The sequence below is a fragment of the Micrasema longulum genome, unplaced genomic scaffold (assembly GCF_059751315.1).
Source record: "Micrasema longulum isolate JH-2025_06_02 unplaced genomic scaffold, ASM5975131v1 h1tg002825l, whole genome shotgun sequence".
NCBI classification, from domain to species: Eukaryota; Metazoa; Arthropoda; class Insecta; order Trichoptera; family Brachycentridae; genus Micrasema; species Micrasema longulum.
In genome coordinates this window covers 267,359-288,911 of record NW_028279949.1, presented here as the reverse complement: position 1 = coordinate 288,911, position 21,553 = coordinate 267,359, and the positions used below count along the sequence as shown (strand labels likewise).

The following is a 21,553-nucleotide window of genomic DNA, read 5'->3' as shown; positions in this document are numbered from 1 at the left end:
ACAATTTGGTTTGTTTTTCTAACCCACTTGCACGTTTGGTAAAATTTTGTAATGAAAAAAGGTAGGGAAATTTTCATACCTTCCCCTTCCCCCCATTGCTCCCGCCCCAAGGACAATGAATCTACCGAAATCTACCGATTTATTTTTCTGTATCTACCAATTTTCGCATCATAGAGGCTGGAAATGCTGTCACGGACTTTTGACCAGCATTGTTATTACTAGAAATTTTCGGTAGATCTACCGATTTTAGGAGCAATCTACCGATCTACCGAATTTTATTGAAATACTACAGATTTCTTCGTTTTTTTCATAGAACAAATTTCAATACAAATAAAACGAATACATGTTGAAGTAATTTATTGTTTCTTTTCTTATTTATGTTGCCATTTGTTGATTGTTAAAAAAATTCCTTATCTATCGTACATAAGTTATTAATGAATTATATATTAATGAAATGAATAGGTTAGTATTGGTGAATGGTGATTCCCGTTTTTTTTCAAATATATAATATTGTGGTATGATAAATCATGACCATAGAATTTCATGACATTATGGAAAAATTCATATATATCTTTGTTTATCTTATAAGGAGAAATGAGAAGGGATCACCGTTCATATAAAAACGATAAAAATGGTTTTTCTTCAGTTCATAATGTTTTTAAATTTAGTTGAATCATTGTTTTAAGCAATTTTCAGTACTTCAGCAGTTAACAGTTTTTACATTTAAAGAACTTTAAAATATAAATTATTTCTTTGTTTGACAGCAAAGATTGACTGATGATTGTAAAAATGACCAGGACATAGAAAGATAGAGAATACCCATCAATTTCAGGGCCTCTATGCTGCAAGACGCCTTTACCTGCAACAAAAAAAACTATTTATACCGAGTCATTGGCAGGCTTACAATACACAATACTTGAATATTCTGGGCCAGTTTTGCAAGCCAGAATCAATATATTTTGGTGATTCACATATTGCAGTCCTTTTAATTTTCAATTGTTCATTCATCATGCGTTTTCGACTATTTAAAGCAACGGCCTTAGACGAAACGGCGCTTTCATTTTGAACAATTGTCAAATTTATTTTTGCCTTCCCCCCCCCGCTCACATCTCCCGAATCTACCGATTTATTTGTCTGAATCTACCTATTTTCGCTTGATTTAGTCTGGCAACTCTGCTCTTGACCACTCTTGACAATCGAAATTGACAGCTGCTTCATATTTTTCAAATTTGTGAAGTTAAAATACGATTTTCGGAAGTATTCTGTATTTATTGTAATATCGAAATGAATATAAGCGTATTTGATATATTTAAATTTCCAATTGATAAGAGTAAAATGTGCAGAGGTTGTCTTTCTCAGAATAATAACCACCTTCAATCATTGTTTACGATTGTAAGCGAACAAAACATGACATTAAGCGAAATGCTTACGGGTATTACTACTTTAAAGGTATAATTATTGTACCTGTTGATTGAAAATCCTTATTTCAGCTTTAAAAAGCATTGTGACGTTTATTTATTTGTAACTAACATGGTTATTTTAGATTTACCCAGACGACGGCTTACCTGATAAATTCTGTCCTCACTGCGTATCTCAAACCAGTACGACTTATTCCTTTAAGCGGCAGGTGGAATATTCTGACAAGATTTTAAAATATTTTCAGCAAAATGGTTGTTTATCATGGGCGGATTCTAAAGAAGTAAGTTTTCTTAGTATACATGATTTGATTTTACATTATTTACAAAACAAACACATTTTATGAATACAAAACAATAAGATATATTTAACTTAGTTTCCTTGAATACGTGTTTTTTTAAATGTATATGTATGTATATATGTATGTGTGTATCAGTAGCGTGCCTAGGGTTTACGAGTAAGGCAAGCCCATATATATATTTTTATTTATTTATTTATTTTACTAGGTAAACAAACAGTATGTACACATATATTGCCAATTTCTTTGTATATTAGAGTAAGAAACTCATGCACACACCAAAAAAATTGTTTACACTTAATACAATAATTTAAATTATGTTCAATATAATAAATGTAAAAGTAACGAAATGAAAAAATATTTTTATAATATAATAATGTTAAATGTCTGCTTCTCTCAAAATTTCAATAATTTTTGACCTAAATTTACATACATTGTCACAAAAAATATCAGCCTCGGTAAATATATTGTTATACTGGTCGCATATTCTAGGTATTGTAGATTGTTTAAAATAGTTTGTTGACGCGTTTTCAGTGTAAAACAAAAGATTTTGTCTTGTCGATCTAGATGGCACACGGAATGGAAGTCTTTCTAGTAGGTTAGGAGAATCAATTTTGTTATTAATTAATTTGAATAAAAATAACTGGTCCAACATTATTCTTCGATTTTTAAGAGAGTTTATTCCATGGTACTGCATACTTTCAGCATGATTAGAAAGGTTAATGTTTAACCGGTAGTCGACCTGCTTAAAATTTTTTTTTAAATCCACATGTGGTGTAATTCCCTGACGGCCTCATAGTATAGTGGTCAGCGCATTTGCCTACCATGCAAAAGGTCTCGGGTTCGATTCCCGACATGGTTGATTTGAAATATTTATTTAAAAAGGTGTTTTTACACTAGAATGTGTCATAGTCCCTGGACTGGTACTTGAAGCGTAAGACTGATCATCTTACCTTCATGTAGCAAAAAAGATAAAGATATACTGCGATTGCAGTGCTCTATGCACCATTAGGTGCGGAAAAGGAATGATGATGAATTCACTTTTGTGAAAACATGATGTATGCTTTCTTCACTACAGTTGGACAGTCTACAAAGCATCCAAAAAGTATATTATGACGAATAACAATATTTTATGAAAATATGCATAGGATAATCTTTCTGGGTTCGTTTAAATAAACGAAATAAAGAAAACACAATATTATTTTATATAAAGTAATTCCTCAGATATCAACCATTACCAATAAGTAACATTAATAAAATATAGCATGCGTAGAGTTGAATAATAGTCATCGGAACCCACAGATACATAAATATAAATTATAATTGATATAGAATATTGGAAAAGGAAAAGGATAGTAGATAGGCAAATAAAAAAAGAAACGTCGGCCATCTCCGAATTCTTTTTATATATGACGTTCGCACAAAATGAAGTAAATTATCATAAATCTTAACCAGTACGGGTCTTTAATCAATGAAGATAAAAATAACCGTTTAAAATTATCAAATTCCGCAAAAAAGAGCATAATAAACAATCGTAAAGTTTGTTCGATACAAAATACAAGATACGCTCTCTGCCAACTTTACCTTAAAGAAGCTGGCTTCAGATTCCCATATAAAACTCAACATATACAGACAAACATTTTATGAGTTTACTGTTTGTTTACATGCGAATTGCACCGTGAAATAAGCCCCATAAGAACCCCACGTGCGAGAGCGAGATAAGAAGACATAGTGTCGTTCGCGCACACGGATTTCATACGGTTCGGATCTCGGGATGCGTACAGTACCAACGTCGAACAGATCTCTAATTCTCATTTGGCGCGAAATTTAAACAACTAAATGAATTATTTTTAAGCGTTAGGTCCAGATTTGGTTATTTTGAAATAAAATTAATAGGCAAGCCCGGCTTATGGGCTTCTATGGAAATACCGCCACTGGTGTGTATGTATATATATATATATATATAAATAATATTTCTATTTGTTTTTAGTTTTTATATGCAACATTTTATTTGATTTTCAATATGTATTTTCTTTAATTTTAAGATAGAATAAATAAAAAAAAATAGTTTGAGACCCCTGAAACATTATATATACAAGCAGTCATACTTGCTACCTAGATGCTAGGGTTCATGCTCATTCGGTTGTACATAAGAAGTATATACTACTGACTTTGCAACAATAACCGATGAACCGGAGATTCAGTCTGTTTGTATAATATACTCTATTGATAAATGTCTATTTTTATTTTTGCTGAATTTTTGTGTCTAACAATGTGTGCCTATGTACGATTTACAAACCTAAAATACATCTCTTTTTTACTACTTGTCTTCTATACTTCACTGTTTTACTATAAATCTTTTGTTCTTTTTTTACTATACATTACATTTACTGAGTTTCACCATAACAATTAACTATGTTTTCTTTATATTAAATAACCATGTATTTAACTTTCATTTTGTACAAATTGGCTACCGCCGTTAGTTATAATAATAAATGAATAAATAATATAAATTATACATTGGTGGATTTATTGCTTCCAACCAACTGATAAAATAAAGGTTTTATTTAGATTATTTAAGTTTTCCTAGTGCTCTAAAAAATGTGCTCTGCATTCATTTTCTTTTTATTATAACCTAGTTGAATACTAACCACTTTGTTTTTATCTTAAATTATTCTCAGCTTTACTTTGTTATATTTATATTTAGAACACATGATTTTATCATGTTCATTGTTATCTTTTATTTAGAGATGTTATGTTTATTTTAAACTTTTTTTTTATTTTTTGAATTTTATGTTCACTAAATTGTTTAGTTTTAATTATTCTATTATATTTCAATAGAATTAAGAATAGTCCAGAAGGAGCGTAGAATAATATTTGAATACATTGGACTGTGTCCAAAAATGCCCCCACTTTGCCTCATTTTCGTCGCACGCATTCGTGGAGTCGCCGCGTAATGTTGCCATATGGGAAAAAATATAGTCATAACACAAATGTAAGGTTAAAAAAAAGCTATTTGTTAATTTCTTAAAAATTTTATTGTGCACGCGGAAACATTGATTGACACAACAGAGTTGATAAAAATGGGTAATTTAATAACAGTAATTGAATTGATGAACTTTGAACTAAAAGTATAAAACAATTTTTATTTGACATAAAACGGATATTTTTATATCATATTAAATAATATTTGATGTTTTAAAGATAATGTCGGTCAAATGTCTACCATGGCGTTGTTAAATCCGAGATCCAATTTTCATTAGTTCTCTCATTAGATGAGCAAAGTAGGGTAAACAAATTTACTACCCTGGCAATACTAACGAAATTTCCATTTTGTTTTCTTTGACAATCTGATAGACGGAAAAATAATTCAATTTTTAAGTAATGCATTTACCAATTACACATGAAATGTGATCCCATCCTGTTTCTTAAAGATCTCAGCAGTATTTTTACATTTTGAAACGACACAACACGGCATAGTTGAATTTCAATTGGGAGTTGCGTACTTAGCGACGTCTACAAAGAAACTAATGGGTCAAAACGTAAAACTACTCTTGCGGAGTAGTTTAGTCGCCTTCTGTTTGATGCACATATGCGGTTTCTAGACTATTCTTAATTCTATGTATATTTTATATTTTGTTCTACAGAATATTTTTGTTCACTGCTGTGATTATTTCTGCAAAACATTTTTTTGTAAAAAGTTCTTTGAACCATTGATGTATAAACAAATAAATAATTAAACAGATGATCTTAAGCTTACTTAACAGATGTAAATAGTACTTCACTATTCTTCATCATCATCATCATTTCTCTATCCGCACCCAGTGGTTTATAGGGTACTGGCACATGAATCGTAAAGCTTATTACCTTTCCTCCATGTAACAGATAATTGGGCTATGTTTATTTATTTATTTAACTTTTTGTACATGTTATTTTTAAATTGGCGGGCTTATTGCCAAATGGCAATTTCTTCCAACCAACCTATAAAATAATAGTTTTATTTTTATAATTCAAGTTACAAAACATATTCAATAGAAAATAAATATTAAAAAGCTAAAGATATATGAAAAAAAAGAAATAAACGTATTTGTTTATAAATTACCTTAAATCAAAACTATTACTCAATGGGAAAAAGGAAAAAAAAGGAAAGAGGAAAGGAGGAGAGATTAATACCCGTATGCAGAGACAAACCTTAAGGTGAGGAAAGTACATTATATTGTCTTCACCTTTGGGTTATTCTCTGCATTTGAAATTAGAATGTACTTTTCTTACCTTAAGTTTTGTCTCTGCATACGGGTATAAGTAAGAGAAAGGAGATGTTTCTTCAGACGTGATTTAAACAGAGATAATGTCGTAACATCTTTGATGGTGGATGGGAGATGATTCCACTGCGGCATGAGCGGCATGGACACTACATGAGTTAGAGAAGAAAGAGGAATTGTGGATGGGTATTAAGAGAGTGCCTTGAGAATTAGAACGAAGAGGTAAACCATGAACTGATAAGCGTTGAAATTTTTCACGCAGGCATATAGGAGCGTTAGGACTATGAAGTACATTGAACAGAAGTGAGAGGGAGTGATAGTCTCTCCTCCGTCTAATTTTGAGCCATTTCAGTTGCCTACGATAATCAGAAATGTGGTCATATTTCCTAAGACCAAAAATGTACCTTATGCATGTATTCTGAAGTCGTTCAAGTTTATCGAGTTGTTCACAGCTTTAATCAGTCATGGAAACATCAGCGTAATCTAGAATGGGTAGTAGTAATGCTTGTAATTCATTAGTATGAGCTTGCCAGCATAGATGTTCATCCATTAGCACTCCTAGATTTTTTACGGATTTCCTGTATTGAATATTGGTACCATTGACATTAAGAGGATTAAGTGAAGATACGTCGAGCTTACTAAGCAATCTTAATTAACATGTTGTATTAGGTTTATCAGTGCAGTGCCCCATGCATCATTGTGTGCGGATAGGGTAATGATGATCATAATTTTCGAACCAAGAAGTTCCAACTTATTTTTATTATGGTGCTATGCCATTTCTTTTTATGTCGGGGGGGGGGGGGGGCACATATTAGCCCCGAATATAATGCAAATGTTTTTTGGAAAAATAATTTGAGTAAAAAATATTGCATTATATTCTAGTTAATACGATATTTATTTATACTTTTACTTGGCACTGCACATACTATGAAACTGCCTTGGGTTCCAATGCTGTGCCCTATGGACCACTGAGTGTGGAAAGGGAAATAATGGTAATTTTTACGATGATTCATGTAGGATATTTTTGCATGGTAGGCAAACGCGCTAACCACTGAATAACGAGAAGAACAGATATCAAATTTATTTCAGAGATGTTTTAGCATACAATTAAATATTAGTATTGTCAATGTGTCTGAGAAAACAAATAAAAAAATCATTTATTACTGATGATGATGATTTCACTAAATAAAGGTATTATTTAGTTAATTTAAGTTTTTTTTATTTTATTGCTCAAAAAACTTATATTTTTTAAATACTAATGTTGTATTATTTTTTTTATTATTATTATCTAGTTATTGTCAACTTTACTGTGTTATATTTATATTTAGAACATAAGATTTTCTCATGGTTATTGTTATCTTTTATTTAGAGATGTTATGTTTCTTTTTTACTTTTTGTTTTTTGTATTATATGTTCACTAATTTTTTTAGTTTTAATTATTCTATTATTTCATACTATGTACTACACGTTTATTGTGCACTGCTGTAATTATTTCTGTAAATTATTATTTTTTGTAAAAGGTTCTTTGAACTGTTAATGTATAAATAAATTAATAAATTAGTGATACTTAAATTAATAGTATTAGAATTCTCAGTGTCCAGGCGGATAAAGAATACAGTTCTGTCTTTGAAATTGAACTAGGTTCCTGGATGATTATTTTCGACTCGATGGCTGCTCTTGGATTAAATTCATTAAATTAAAATCCTGAATAAAGTAATCGAGTACGTTGACGCCTTTGTCTACAATTTTTGAGGTCCTCGGTTCAATTCCCCGCCAGACAGGAAATATTAATTTTAAAGGTTGTTTGAACTGCAATGTTGCATTGTTTTAGACTGGAACCTGAAGCGCAAGACTGATCACCTTACCTTCATGTAATAAGTGATCAAAGGGGAAATGATAATTATTTTTTTTTTTTTTCAGTTTAAAATTTTATCAGATCCCCTGAAGTTAGCCACAATAGAAGATTCGGATATACTTACCCTGCAAAAATCTTCTAAGGGTCTCTTATCTTCGTCAACGATTTCAAGTGTTAAACCATCCTGTAACAGATCAGCAATATTTTTTACAGGTGAAGTACAAACTAATGATAAAAAGCAGGAATGTCTTGAAAGTCCAAAGGTAAGATGGCAATGAAGATATTTCTATAATTAATGCAGTTATTTGTACGATAACTGAATATTTGTTTAATGTAAGGCAACTTCTTTTTTTTTCCGAGTTCGTCAAGGTTGCGTCCTTGCACCATTTCTTTTTATAATCCTTACGGACTTCATCCCAAGAAAGTCAATTCCACTAAGTTGTGGCATATCCATCTCCTCCCGAAAATTCTGCGACCCAGAGTATGCCGATGATGCAGTTACAATTGACGATGCAGTCGTGGTAGTCGCTGTAGATAGACATAATACTCCGTACTCCGCATGCATGGGTTTAAAAATCAATATTGCGAACCCATGTACTGTGTAACACTTCGTGCCTTGATGCCCAAAATCCCCTTACCCTGTCAAATCAAGTCATCGAAAGGGTCAAGAGTTAAAAAAATCTGGGAGTATATGATAGGGAAAACGGAAGCTCTCAAAAGGCCTGGGGGCGCATCTATCAATGAATAGCAGTATCAATCTGGAGATTGGATATTTTCTCAGTGAAAACCAAATGAAAATAACTTTGTACTATATTATTAATTGAATCGGCTTTCACTTCCTAATGCCTTTTCATAAAAATGAAAATAAATTATAACTTTGTCATTAGTGTTAAACAATTTTATTATTTTACGAGAATACTACTGCTTTATTTTATTGTTCTGCTCAATTTAATTAATAATCACACATTTAATCACCCCTCGCCTTTATTGACAATGTTCCATTTGCAGTGTGATACTGGACCTCCTTCACTCCACTTGCCACCCCCGTAGACATGGGCCCGCATCTATTAACACCCTCTTAGCCAAGTGACTGTCTTCCCACATACCGAATCTTAGTTTTAATTATTGTATCATCTACTTATGGGCTAGATTTCAAGAACTAAACTCCTCTTAGCATTATATCCCTCATCTGTACTAATTATTGTAACATCTTTGTGCAACTGCAACTCTTTTCACCTGGAAAGAGTTCAGCGGAAGTTTTTACGCTACATTCAGTTCAAAAAGTGCAAACCTGTAGATAAAATTTGCTACCAAACTTTGATGTCTGAGTTGAGGTTACCATTTCTCTACACCAGATGGACAATTGCTGACTTCACTCCAATGCACAAAGTGATATGCACCCTAATAGGTCCAAAATTACAGTCCCTGATAAACTTTCGTATACCCACAAGGACCACCAGACTACAATACATGTTTCAGTGTGAGTATAATAGGACAAACTTCACCCACCATTCTCCCTTGGCACGCATCCATAGAACTGCTAATAATTATGTCGAGCTGTTGGACTGCTCTACACCACTCCTGCTGCAGTCAAATCACCTATCCTACCTATCGAATGGCCATCCCCTCAATTCTTGTCTTCATTTTATTTCCTTTTTCTTTTTTTAGAATCAATTACATGTTTAGTGTAACACTTATGATTTAATTTCTTGTTATTTTATATAATGCTTTATGTACTTTTAACTGTATATTGTAAGAGCCCTCAGGGCGTTTATTAAATAAATCTGCTTATGGGCTAGATTTTAAGAACTAAACTCCACTTAACATTATTTTCCGTATCTGTAATTTAGACAACTGTCCATATATATGCTAACACCTTAGATAGGTGGAATAACCATTCTGATTTAGGTTCCATCACTAGTTAATTTGTTAGTTTTCTGTATAGATTCTATAATGACACCTTGATCAATATTCTGTCTATACTACATTAGTTTTATATCACCCGTCGATGGGAGGAGTGCTCTCCCAAAACTGTAGTAGTGTTCTTGTATAAGAATAAAACTCTGTAACCAATAACAAAGCAATATTTGAAAATATTTACAGTAAAATAATGATTCCAAAAGAGCAAGCAGAATGAGGAATTTTTTGCACTTTTAATCTCAAATACATATATTTTTATTTATTTAGATAATCAGATCTGTAGCTGAGCTTTTTTCCAAGAAAATTTTCCACTGCGACACTTGTTCAAGAATATTTCACAGCGGGACAAGTTTAAAAGAACATAAAGCTAATTGTAATGAAGAGCCCGTCGAAAACAAGAATAGCAATCCTCAAATCCTTTCCACGATTACACTCTGCAAAATTTGCAATACATCATTTGGTCCAGGGCAAGAGATGTCTGACCATCTACTATACTGCGATAGAAAGAACATTGAATCATTGTATGAAGATAACATACTGTCTGAACCGGCTGCAAGTGAAATCTCAGAATCTTATATTTCTGAAAGCGCAGATAATGTGCTCAAATCGACGTGTGGAAAATCTAAACGAATCCATTTAAAACTGAAACACAAATCAGTAAAAGAGTCTAAGCAAAATAAAGGAAAACCGTTTATATCTATATGTGATCATTGCGAAGTTCAATTTCGAAATCAAGAATCATTGGAGGTTTGTTAAAAATCAATTCTTTTTTTTAGATTTGTCATCCAAAATAATTGTAACATAAATCATTTTTCACTACAAGCGGCCTATTGCAGAGGTTTTGAAGCCCTGTGTTTTTTGTTTATTGGAAATTGTTTAGGTGTTACTTTTAGGAATCTTTTTATTAGAAAAATAAAAACTAATTTTACATGAAATGCATACAGAACTCAGAGTAATAATGCGTAACCTTAGAGAGAAGCCCTAACACTATGTTTCATAGAATTTTGTTGAATTCATTCACGTCTGAAAATAAACTGTGTTGCATATATTGTATTTATGTGTTCAAGCTCAAAATGTATCTGTATTTCAGATACATCTAAAAATTCATAGCGAGTTGGGAAAAATAAGTTGTGCTTTCTGTTCTATGGGTTTTAATACTAAAAGCACATTGCGAGAGCATGCAAAAACTCATGATTCGTTCAAGCCCTACACTTGTTATTTCTGCTCTTCAACTTTTACTAAAGGACAAAGCCTTCAGGTTTGTTACTATATTTATTTATTTTTTCCATTATAAACAAAGATTAATAAAAATAATTTGACCTCACTGGGGTTCAGTGGCGAATAGTGATTTTGTTTACAGGTAAGCTATAAAAAAATATCATATATTTGTACCTAAATAGAAGGTGCATAATAAAGTTTAAGTAATATATGCTATAAATTGATATTTTTCTGTGGTTCTGTGTGATACAACAACTCTCATCCATGAAATCAACTCAAACGATGTAACTTCGTAATATATTATATTATATAGATATATTATCCATTACTTTAATATATAATTCATTAGAAAAAAAAAAAAAAACCACTATGAATTCAGTCGATATTAGGTATTCAATTGAAATGTCAACTGGCCGAATTGTTCTAGTAATTAATAGTGCTAAAAATGGCCGCGTGGAGTGCTATATGTCCTGCAATATGACGCATGAAAGTAATTATGGTCTTATGTCAAAAGTACCATCTAATGTTTGAACTACTGTTTTCCAAACCAAGAATCTTCAAATAATTTGTGTAATCTGCAAGTTTAATCTAGGAGAACAAACCCGCACTGGGGTTAAGACATTTAAAATATAGTATACTTATTTGTACGAAAAAATTAGCTGGAATAATTGGCTAGTTTCTTGGCTCACCGCAGGCGCTGGGCGCGCTTTATTAATATTTATATTTATACTAGAATAAAAATACAAACGGTGGAAATGATTTAAAATAAATGGTAATTATTTATTTGTTTTTCTGTAAATAAAGTTACAATAAAACATTATTATGGTTAGTCAAATATAATGGTAAGCTGCGCATAATCACTTGTATACATGGTTCGCCCCTGCTGGGGTTACCCGTGCCGAGGACACTTAACAATATACTTACATTTATCTTTAGAGTTTATGCATGGAAATTACCTGAATAATGTACGCATGTGATGTATGGAATTGGATAAACAATGATAAAAGTAGGCCAAATGCTGTTGAAATGCCTTCTGCCAGGTTAAGTAAGTTTAGTTAAACACAAAAAAAAAAAAATTGTACAATTTTGCCTTTTTAAAAATGTGTTTTTTTTTTTAAATCGCGCAACTAAAAAAAAACATGCGTTAGATAAAAACAATAATTTTTAAAGTTATTTCTATAAAAAAATGTACTTAAAAGTTTTATACAACTAAAATATAATTAGTTTTCGACCGGCAGATTACGCCATTCAAACTTTGGTAAATAGATTCTCACATAAAGACTTAGTATTGAACTAAAATTTGTCACAATGATTTAATGATAATAGATAAAACATTAAAAAGGCCGCAGCAAAATCTTAATTTTTTGTTTTTGAAAAGAAATACATGCATTTGAAATCACATAAATTTTGTGACATTTTTTTTTTATTTCAATGTAAAATTATGCCTTCGGTAATACTTTAAAATTTTTAAATTATTGAAATATTTTAGTTGAAACCTATTTTTATAGAACTCTATTTTTTTATTTTTTTTTTAGAATAGAATTTTGATTGTAAATATTTAATTTCTTACAATATATATCAGTAAGTAAATTCAAAGTAAATATAAAGAATTTTTTTGAACCTGAGTCAAAACAGCTTTCTATTTAAATAAGTATTTGTATTGTTTTCTGTTTTTCTTTTTATTCCGCATATTTTTAATTATTTTCTCTTGTCTATTTGAAATTACAACTTCAAATTACTAAATAAATATAACAGAGTAAGTCTGTCCAAGCACAAGAGCTAGTCTCTTTTTTGGAGAGTAACAGCTATAATATTAAAAAATTATAAAAGTAGATTGTATAGGAAAAAAAACATGTATCAATTATGTAATTATGTTAATCAAAAAAAAAAAAAAAGAGATTTGTGCAGTATACTAAGCTGAGACAAACATTATCTTCAAATTTGAGAAAGGGATGCTGGGGGAAGTTTTTTCAGTTTCTCCGTGGGGATAGGCAGAGAGGATAAAACGCCACGTCACTCTGTCTTTGCATTCAGACCTCGCTTCCTTTACATTCATACATCTTCTCATGCGCGCACGACGATTATTCCGACTTTCGATTGTCCGTCTTCAAGTACTTGTTGGATTTGGTCATGCCATGTTTTCCTGCATTCATCAACATTCACATTGTAAATACTTTTAGCTGTTTTTTCGCTGTCCATTCGCTCTACATGTTCAAACCAACGCTGCGCTTCTTTTTGATTTTGTCATTTATGCTTGTCACAAAAATCCACAATTTTATGCTAAATTATATTTTCATAAAATAACTTTATATATTTTGATGTTTATAAGTTAAAGAATGAAAAAAACCTAAACATTTATCATTTTTGCATTGAATGTTTTTCATAACAATATGTAGAAAATTGCTGTATGAATTAACTTAGACAAAAATAAATCATTCTGTTTTGTAAGTTTAGTCTTTTTTAAATATATTATGGTAATTTTATTTATATATATATATATATATATATATATGTATATATGCCCAATGGGCATTTTTAAGGACGTATTTATACATAGAAAATTATTATAAATATATATAGTAGACTTGGTGGGAGTGGAAGCTTTTACTGGGCATAGGGGAATAAAAAACCATAGTTAGTTCTATAGTTATTGGTATGAAAGAGTAAGTTTTGTCTGAGGTTTCTAGTTGGGATATTTAATTTTATTGATCTCAGTAGTTCAGGCGCATCAAAGAGTGAGTTGAGAATTTTAAATAGGACTAGAAGGTCGGATTTATTTTGACGGTCTTGAAGAGAAGATATATTTAAGGTAGTTTCTAACTCATGTTTACTGGTCTCTGGATAAGCCCAACCTCCAGCCTGTCTTTCTTAAAAATCGATGTTGAACTGATTCAATGTTTTTGATGTGAACATCATAATATGGAGACCAGATAACAGAGGAATACTCTAGGTGCGGGCGAACTAGGAAACAGAAGAGATAGTCCTGTTTCAATAATTGTGTTTTAACTGTATTAAATTATTTTACAGACTCACGTAAGAGTGAAGCATACTAAAGAAAAAGCATTTTCTTGTTCTTTGTGTCCAAAGAAATTTATCGAGCGAAGAGCACTGAATCGTCACAAAATTGTACATAAGAAAAACTTCTTTTGTCATATGTGTACTATGACATTTGGCTACAGGTATGCTATCATTTTCATTAGAATACCAAGAAGTTTTATTGATACTTTGTATCAAAATTATTACCCATGGAGTTTTATCAAGAAATATCTTATAACTTATAACACATTAATAGTTTTTCTTTTTTATGATGAAATTTAATTTATTACTCGCTCTGTTTGTAGATTTGCCTTGAATGCACACCTCGAAACGCATTCCCTAATTACTGACAAAGTTCTGTGTCCCCAATGCAAACAAATATTTAAAAATAGTTATCAACTCAAAAGGCACTTGAAAATATTTCACACGGGTAAGAATTTAAAGAAAAGTTTTTTTTATTAGAAATTTTTGTGCTACCTTGTCCTAGATTGTTATTTATATTTAATGAATTAACTTTGAGGTCAAACATTTTTACTATACAGGTTGGCGACCATCATTCTGAACTTGACACCATCCTGGGCCAGTCTAATCGGCGCTGCTATCCGGCACACCAAACCACCGTCTAAGATTTCAGAGCCATGATACTCTCTTTCGTCCCGTACCCCGTCTGCCCTCTATTTTTCCTTCCACAATACGTTGGAGAAGGGCGTGCTGTCATTGCGAAATAGGTGACCAAAGTATGAGGTTTTCTTTTTCTGACATTGGTCAGTAACTCCTTCTCTTTATTCATGATGCTTAAAACCGCTCTATTGGAGACACGATCACTCTGTGAGATTCACTGCATTCTTCTGCACACCATAGGTCGAAGGCCTAAATTTTTTTCACTGTTGAGACTTTAAGAGTCCATCTCTCTACTCCATACAACAACACCAGCAATACATAGACCTAATTGTTCTTCATCTTGTGCTTAGACTCGGATCTCGGTTGTGCAAAAGTTTCTGCATTTTATAGAAGGTTGATCTCGGAATCTAAATTCTGGTCTTTATTTCCGAATCCGGATTCCACTAGTCATTTAACTAGCATCCTAAATATTTAAAATGGGTAACCTGTTCTATTTCATTTCATTTATTTATTCAGATATTTAGAACATTACATAAAAAAGACCCAATTCATTCTAAATACAATAATAGATCACAAATTACAGTGGATAGTTATGTTATTAAAATAATATAGCAAAATGTAAAAAGAAAAATTAAAAGTTAGAAAGTGCTTTCCTGGGGGAAGGCCCACTGTCGTGAAATATGTCGACATCCGAGGCAATGCGATTAAGTAGCAAGATTGCTCTACCAACCGGCATAACCATTGGCAGGTTGGTTCTGCATCGTGATAGGTAAAACAATCGATGCTGTCTTTGTCGAAGATAGTTATTAGGTACGAACAGACCTACATCCATCGGAATTTCTGAGTTATGTATGCGACCACCAATCACATGGAAAAAGTGAACACCCAAATGAACGTCCCTTCTCCTCCATAATGACTGATAGCCTAGCATCCCCAGTAAAAAGTCGTTTGGGAAGAGCCAAGGATAATATCCACACTCTTTTAGGTACAGATAGTGCAGAAATTTTTTCTGCACTCTCTCCACCATCAAAGAGTATCGAGTCTCATGTGGCGACCAAATAATGGAACTAAACTCCAAACGACTTCTTACCAAGGAATTATACAATGTCCTTATAATCTTAGTGTTAGAAAAGATCTTGGCATTTCTAAGAACAAAACCAAGCATTTTAAGGGAGTCATTACATAGATTAACTATATGAAGATTAAAAGATAACTGAGCATCAAACAACACCCCGAGATCTCTGGACGTCGAAGCCCTTTCAAGCCTCACTCCGTCCATGAGATAACGATAGTATATTGTTTTGGATGCTTTTGTGTATGCCATTACAAAACATTTGAAATTATTGAAGAATAATTTGTTTTGTTTGCTCCATTGAATTATATTTTGAATGTCACACTGAAGTTTAATATAATCTGAACAAGTCAGTATTTCTATACCATCTATAGTGCGACGAATGTTAATGTTTGCTGGCCACTATAATTTTGGTCTTTAGCGCATTTATTTTGAGTCCAGATTCCTTTCCTGCATTATTTACCGTTTCGACAAGTTGCTGCAGATGATCAGCAGAGTTCTGAGACGTATCCGTTTCTTTGTTAGGACACTCACTATATCAATACTAATTTATATTGTCACCTTCACATGACTATTTAAAAATAAAAAAATATGCAATGTCTTGTAGCAGTCTCATGCAATGGTATGTTACATAAAATCCAGTTATTCCGAGGCTACCTTTCGTTTTGGAGAACATAATACATTCATCCAGGAATATAATGATTTGCTTGATTTTTAGTTACAAATATCGGCCATACTGTAACTGTTTCAACTTATACCGTCGATGTAGAATTATTTTTATTCATTTCTCCAGGTGAATGTCACAAATGTCTAGAGTGTGATAAACAATTTCCTCACCTGTCCCGACTTAGCAAGCATCTCTTGACCCACCGCAAGCCAGACCAGCGCAAGTTTGGCTGCCAGTACTGTACACTGAGATTTAACTACTCCCACCATCTGGCAAACCACGAGCGTACGCACACGGGGAACAAGCCATTCCTCTGCACCGTCTGTGGCAAAGGTAACACGACAACCCTTTTATAAAACATTCATCAAACAGTATGTCGCATAGTTACTCGACAATACTCATGACGTGTTATTTACACACGGCATAACAATCTAGAAAAGCGCCATATAGCTTAACAGAGAGGAAGAAATGTATCGTAGTCCTAGAGTTACTAAACTCTCTGGAGACTTTTTCTACTTATCGCAATTCTTAAAACACAATTATTTTTTGATAAACATGTGATTTAGAGCAAATTTTGTGACATTTCCAAATATTTTTAAAAAATGTTACACGATATGTGATATACAAAATGAGTGACTTACAGTCATGTTATTTTATGGGTTTTTCAGAACATTTTTTTCTATTGACTGAAAAGAAATATACTGGAATGTCTTTTTGAAATGATGGTGCAGAATCCCCATCATAAACAGTGTCCATCTCGGTTTAAATTTGCACGGGCATATTGCCTTTCAAATTCAAGAATTTGATGATGGATCGATATTCAATTTTACTGATACTCTTTACATTGACTGATGCAAACATCTGTTAAACAACTGAGCATCGAACATGGCTAAAATTAAAAATATATTTTTTTAATGCATGCACAATTATACTACCAGAATCTTTTTAACGAGTAACACAATCTTCGTATTGAGGCTTGAAATTTTGAAGACTGCCTATGTATTTTGTTAACTTTATATATATGTATTTTATTTATTCATATTTTTCGCTTACGAACTATAATTAATAATAAAAATAATCTGACCTCACTGGGGTTTCCCGTGCCGAGGACACTTAACAATATACATTTTTCAAATTACATTTGAGAATAAACAAAGAAGACTAACTTAAAAAACAAAGATAATTAACAAATATCCAGACAGTTTTAAAAACAAGGTATTTATGTACATCTATATTATTTATATTACAAAACACACAATGAAAATAATAAAAACTTAGTTAAAAATTATAGTTATTTTAAACAGTATTTTGTTTCTTCCAGGATTTACTCAATCAGTGCATCTAACAGTTCATCTTAAACAACATGAAAACATTTTACCATTAAACTGTAAAATATGTAACCAATCATTTACTAGCAAACATTGCCTTGATCGCCACTCGAAAATACACCGTTGTAAGTAAAATTCCACAAGGAATGCATATTAAAAAATAAATGCCCTACTAAGGTAGATTAAAGGCACTTGGACTTAATATCGTTAGATGAACGATGGAAGAGAGAAGACTTGACGGAGACATTCAAGATCCTAAATGGTCACTATGATTGCACCCTGAAGGGTTGATCTCTTGATAGAGATGTTCCAACTCAACGCGTAGTCATTACTAGAAGCTCTACCACATATGGGTTTCAAACTGGAGTAATTTAATAAACATAGGTATTCCATAGTGGTAAATCAATTTAAGTGATGTTTAGGTGATTTTTAAAGTAAGAGTACTGCAGACAAAATTATGCAACACATAGAGTAGTCTCTGGTAACAACTGTCGGTTAACTCGATCTGTGTATGATTCTCGAGAGACTTAACCACACTTGCCTGCCTTACTAGACGCCAGGTTCTCTAGTTCTAGACCTTGCTGCTGACAGTTAGTTCGTAGTTTATGTCCGAACTGTCCAGACGCAGATAGGCTGTTGATAAGATAACCTTGGAGACAATATGTGGACCCCATATGCTCGGTAGTGGATCATAAAAACAAATAAAGTTTCTGTTCAAGTTGCCAGACTCACAAGTTACATTTTTATCTAAAGCATATACCTTCTTTGGTCAACGCCTTAATAATTATATTTACCTCTCGCGTCCCTGGGAACACATATGAGGACTTCCAGTTTAATTGTATTTTTAGCATTATATATTTTTTTTTACACTGGCAATGCTTTTAAACTCTCTAGTGTATTCTTTAACTGCAAAAGCGGCACATAGCATTCTTCGGGTAGATTTTAATGGTTATTATTTCTGTTGAAAATCCTCGAGTGTCAATTACTCAATTGGCATCCAGTTGTGCAACCTTTTCACATTTAAAAATGAGATTTTTTTAAGAAATTTCATTACTAAAAAGTCTTTAAGTAGATAAACCTGTTTAAAGATAAATCATTATTGGAGTGTCTTTCGTAACATATCTTTTGAATCTTTATAAAGTGTTTTATTTTTAAAAAAATGTAATTATATATCAATTTTGTAAATGTTAAAAATATATTATTTTTTTAATTATCTGTTTTATTTTTACCACCCTAATTATTTATAAAGAATTTTTTTTACTGGCTGTCAGGTTTGTCTCGGGTCTCGGGAGGATATATCCTTAGAACCCTCATTTTATTAATCTTCCTGTCTCATTCCAAACTCCTTTGCCGATCCCACATTCTAAACATTCTTTTCTTCATAATGTAAAAGATTACAGAAATATTTTTAGTAAGAGAAGTATCTACATTATGTACATGCTCTATCAGCCATCAAAAACAGCTGTAATAAAAAAGATTTTTCTAAAATATAGCAAACAAATTATGATCAATCTTCACCAGTCTGTTTATAGCTAATTTATACGCATATATTTTTCACTAGTTTAAATTAAATAAAACTGAAAAGGAAACTGATGCCATAGAGCAAAGAGGAGGTTCAGTGGTTTCAGTTTTTATTTTATATGTTATATCAAACTAGGACAAATTTAATAAATATATATTTTCATGTGTCATCAAGCGCTATGATTTTTTAAAATTTTGTGATTTTGAAATGACTCCACTTACTACGGTGGATTTGGACGAACATGTGATGTAGTTTGTTTTTTAAATTAATTTTTAATATTTTTTTTGTACATTTTGGAGAAACTTCGCCATTCAATTAAATGGTCTATTTTTTACCGCGCATAACAAAACATTTTTATATCCAATTCCCCGTAGCACTGAACTTCCTTGTTGGGATAAGATAGGCATTAAATAAAAAAACAATCATGTTTTGCATATTTTTATTTCAAAATACGGAAAAAATCAGTTACAATACATATTAATGTACGCCTTCAAAAAATATTCCAGAAGCAAGATGTATTTGCTTTATTTAAAATTTCCAATAAATCTATAGTATTTTTCACATATTTTTTTGTTTTAGTACCATTTTCGTAACATATTTTTGGCACATTTGCTTCAAATATAGAAATACAATGCCATTTAATTAAAATCATTGATTATATATTTAAAATTGATGAGATTCTCAGTCATAACATAAAGAACAATAAAAAACTGAATTAAAAATATGTGCATTTTTTCAATGAAAATTTAAGCAGAAGATAAATATAAGGAATGTCACAATTTTAAATTATTTTAACCAGACATTCATAACACATGTTATATCAATTAACTCTGCCTTTATACAATATTTTTTTAGCTCCCTGGTTGGACGGAATAAATAATAATACTTTTAAAAATACTCGTAACATTATTCAATATTTTGGACGGAATATTATAAGGACATCTCTTAAGTTCTAAATTACATAACCAAATATTAAAATAAGCCTTTAAAACTATGAAATTTAATAATAAAATAGTTTTGTAATAGTAATTATAATATTTCAATCTTTGTTCATAATATCTAACTTAAAAATATTGTTTTAGAAATCTTGAAATGAAAATAAAATGAAAAATTATTATTTAGAAGCAAAATTGTATTTTTAATGACCCAGAACATTACGCTATTGATGTTTAAAATCAATAATTTTCTAACAAATAAAATAAGTGTTATATGTATTAAAATAATTAATTAATAACTTAAGATAAAATATGTTTAGGATAAAATTCATAGTCAATGACTTAGTATGAACTTACGGAAATATTTATTAGTGTCATCGGTAACTTTCTGGATGTAAAAGGGATTAAGAGTTATAGTGTTCTATTTTTTTTATTTATTCTGTGTTAACATACTATGCACCAATTAATAAGTGAAAATTTGCAATGGGGATCAATAATAACAAATTGAAATTATTTTCAATTACAATAAAGTACAAAGCACAGTTTTAATTTGAATTCACAGTACTCTCTCGGTAATTCACCACCCCTAAAACTGGCAAGTGTCCAATTAGGGAAAACGGCTTTACAAACGTACAAAATATTGTAAAATTTTAAATATGTATTTTGTATAAATAGTTTTTATTGCAGAATTTATCTGAGGATTTGACTGAGAGCTGCAGTCCGACAATTATTATTGTTTCATCGTTAGAATTCAAGTCTCTTAATATATTTATGAGTAGTAAGAAGTGGGTCATATTTCTCAGAACTTTCTGTAATCGATTCCTCAAAAACAATTCGCTTTACTTCGAAGTTTTCAGTCACCCTCTGAATCAATTCTTCTAGATTAACTAAGTCGAGGTCTATATACGCATGGCGGACTACTGAATTCGACCTAGGAATGCCAGCAAATGATAGAACCCGATATTATGCTTTCAACTATTAAAAATAACTGCAGATTAAAGTAGTTGTTGGATAATCCAGCGGCAGATTACTTAGAGAGTACTGTACTAAAATCTCACATACATTTTTTATAGGCGATTTTTTGGTTTGGAATGCATTAGTATAAAAATACTCCCTGGAAGTGATCACTTTGCCTTTATTTAACTTACCAATAAGATTATTCAAAATATAGTGTAAATTTTCAAGTTTGTGAAGATCTACAAAAATAGATTGTTATTCAAACTCCATCAAACAGAAAAAAACAACTTTAGTGCAACGTTTTTCAATCCAACATTGTTATATTGGTCATTATTTCTTGTATAATTATTATGAACTTAAAATAATAAGCTTAGAAAAATCCTTACTATTGGCACAAACTTATTTTGTGACTAGTAAAATAATATATTTAGTCAAAACGTTTACAG

General features: G+C 31.4%; 1 protein-coding gene across 4 annotated transcripts; it reads left to right on the top strand.

Moving 5' to 3' along the window:
- The first annotated feature begins 1,164 nt into the window (after positions 1 to 1,164).
- On the top strand, positions 1,165 to 18,903 carry LOC148271525 (uncharacterized). 4 transcript variants are annotated; one of them, XM_088241283.1, is made up of 9 exons: positions 1,186 to 1,449; positions 1,544 to 1,699; positions 7,897 to 8,094; positions 10,019 to 10,498; positions 10,842 to 11,009; positions 13,997 to 14,148; positions 14,311 to 14,435; positions 16,492 to 16,698; positions 17,687 to 18,903. In XM_088241283.1, the coding sequence occupies exons 1-9, from the start codon at positions 1,285 to 1,287 to the stop codon at positions 17,824 to 17,826; spliced, it is 1,791 nt and encodes a 596-aa protein (XP_088097409.1). In that variant the 5' UTR covers positions 1,186 to 1,284; the 3' UTR covers positions 17,827 to 18,903. The 4 variants fall into 4 exon arrangements, with proteins under 4 accessions (XP_088097410.1, XP_088097409.1, XP_088097411.1 ...); XM_088241285.1 differs by having other exon boundaries at positions 7,897 to 8,044; positions 17,687 to 17,971; XM_088241284.1 differs by lacking the exons at positions 16,492 to 16,698; positions 17,687 to 18,903 and adding an exon at positions 14,548 to 14,680 and having other exon boundaries at positions 1,165 to 1,449.
- Positions 18,904 to 21,553: the final 2,650 nt, after the last annotated feature.

Bases quoted from the DNA above. Each gene is read 5' to 3' on its own strand.
- LOC148271525 (XM_088241283.1), top strand. From the start codon at position 1,285: ATGAATATAAGCGTATTTGATATATTTAAATTTCCAATTGATAAGAGT. The intron at 1,450-1,543 runs GTATAATTATTG...TGGTTATTTTAG, and splicing joins CGGGTATTACTACTTTAAAG to ATTTACCCAGACGACGGCTT. The intron at 10,499-10,841 runs GTTTGTTAAAAA...TCTGTATTTCAG, and splicing joins GAAATCAAGAATCATTGGAG to ATACATCTAAAAATTCATAG.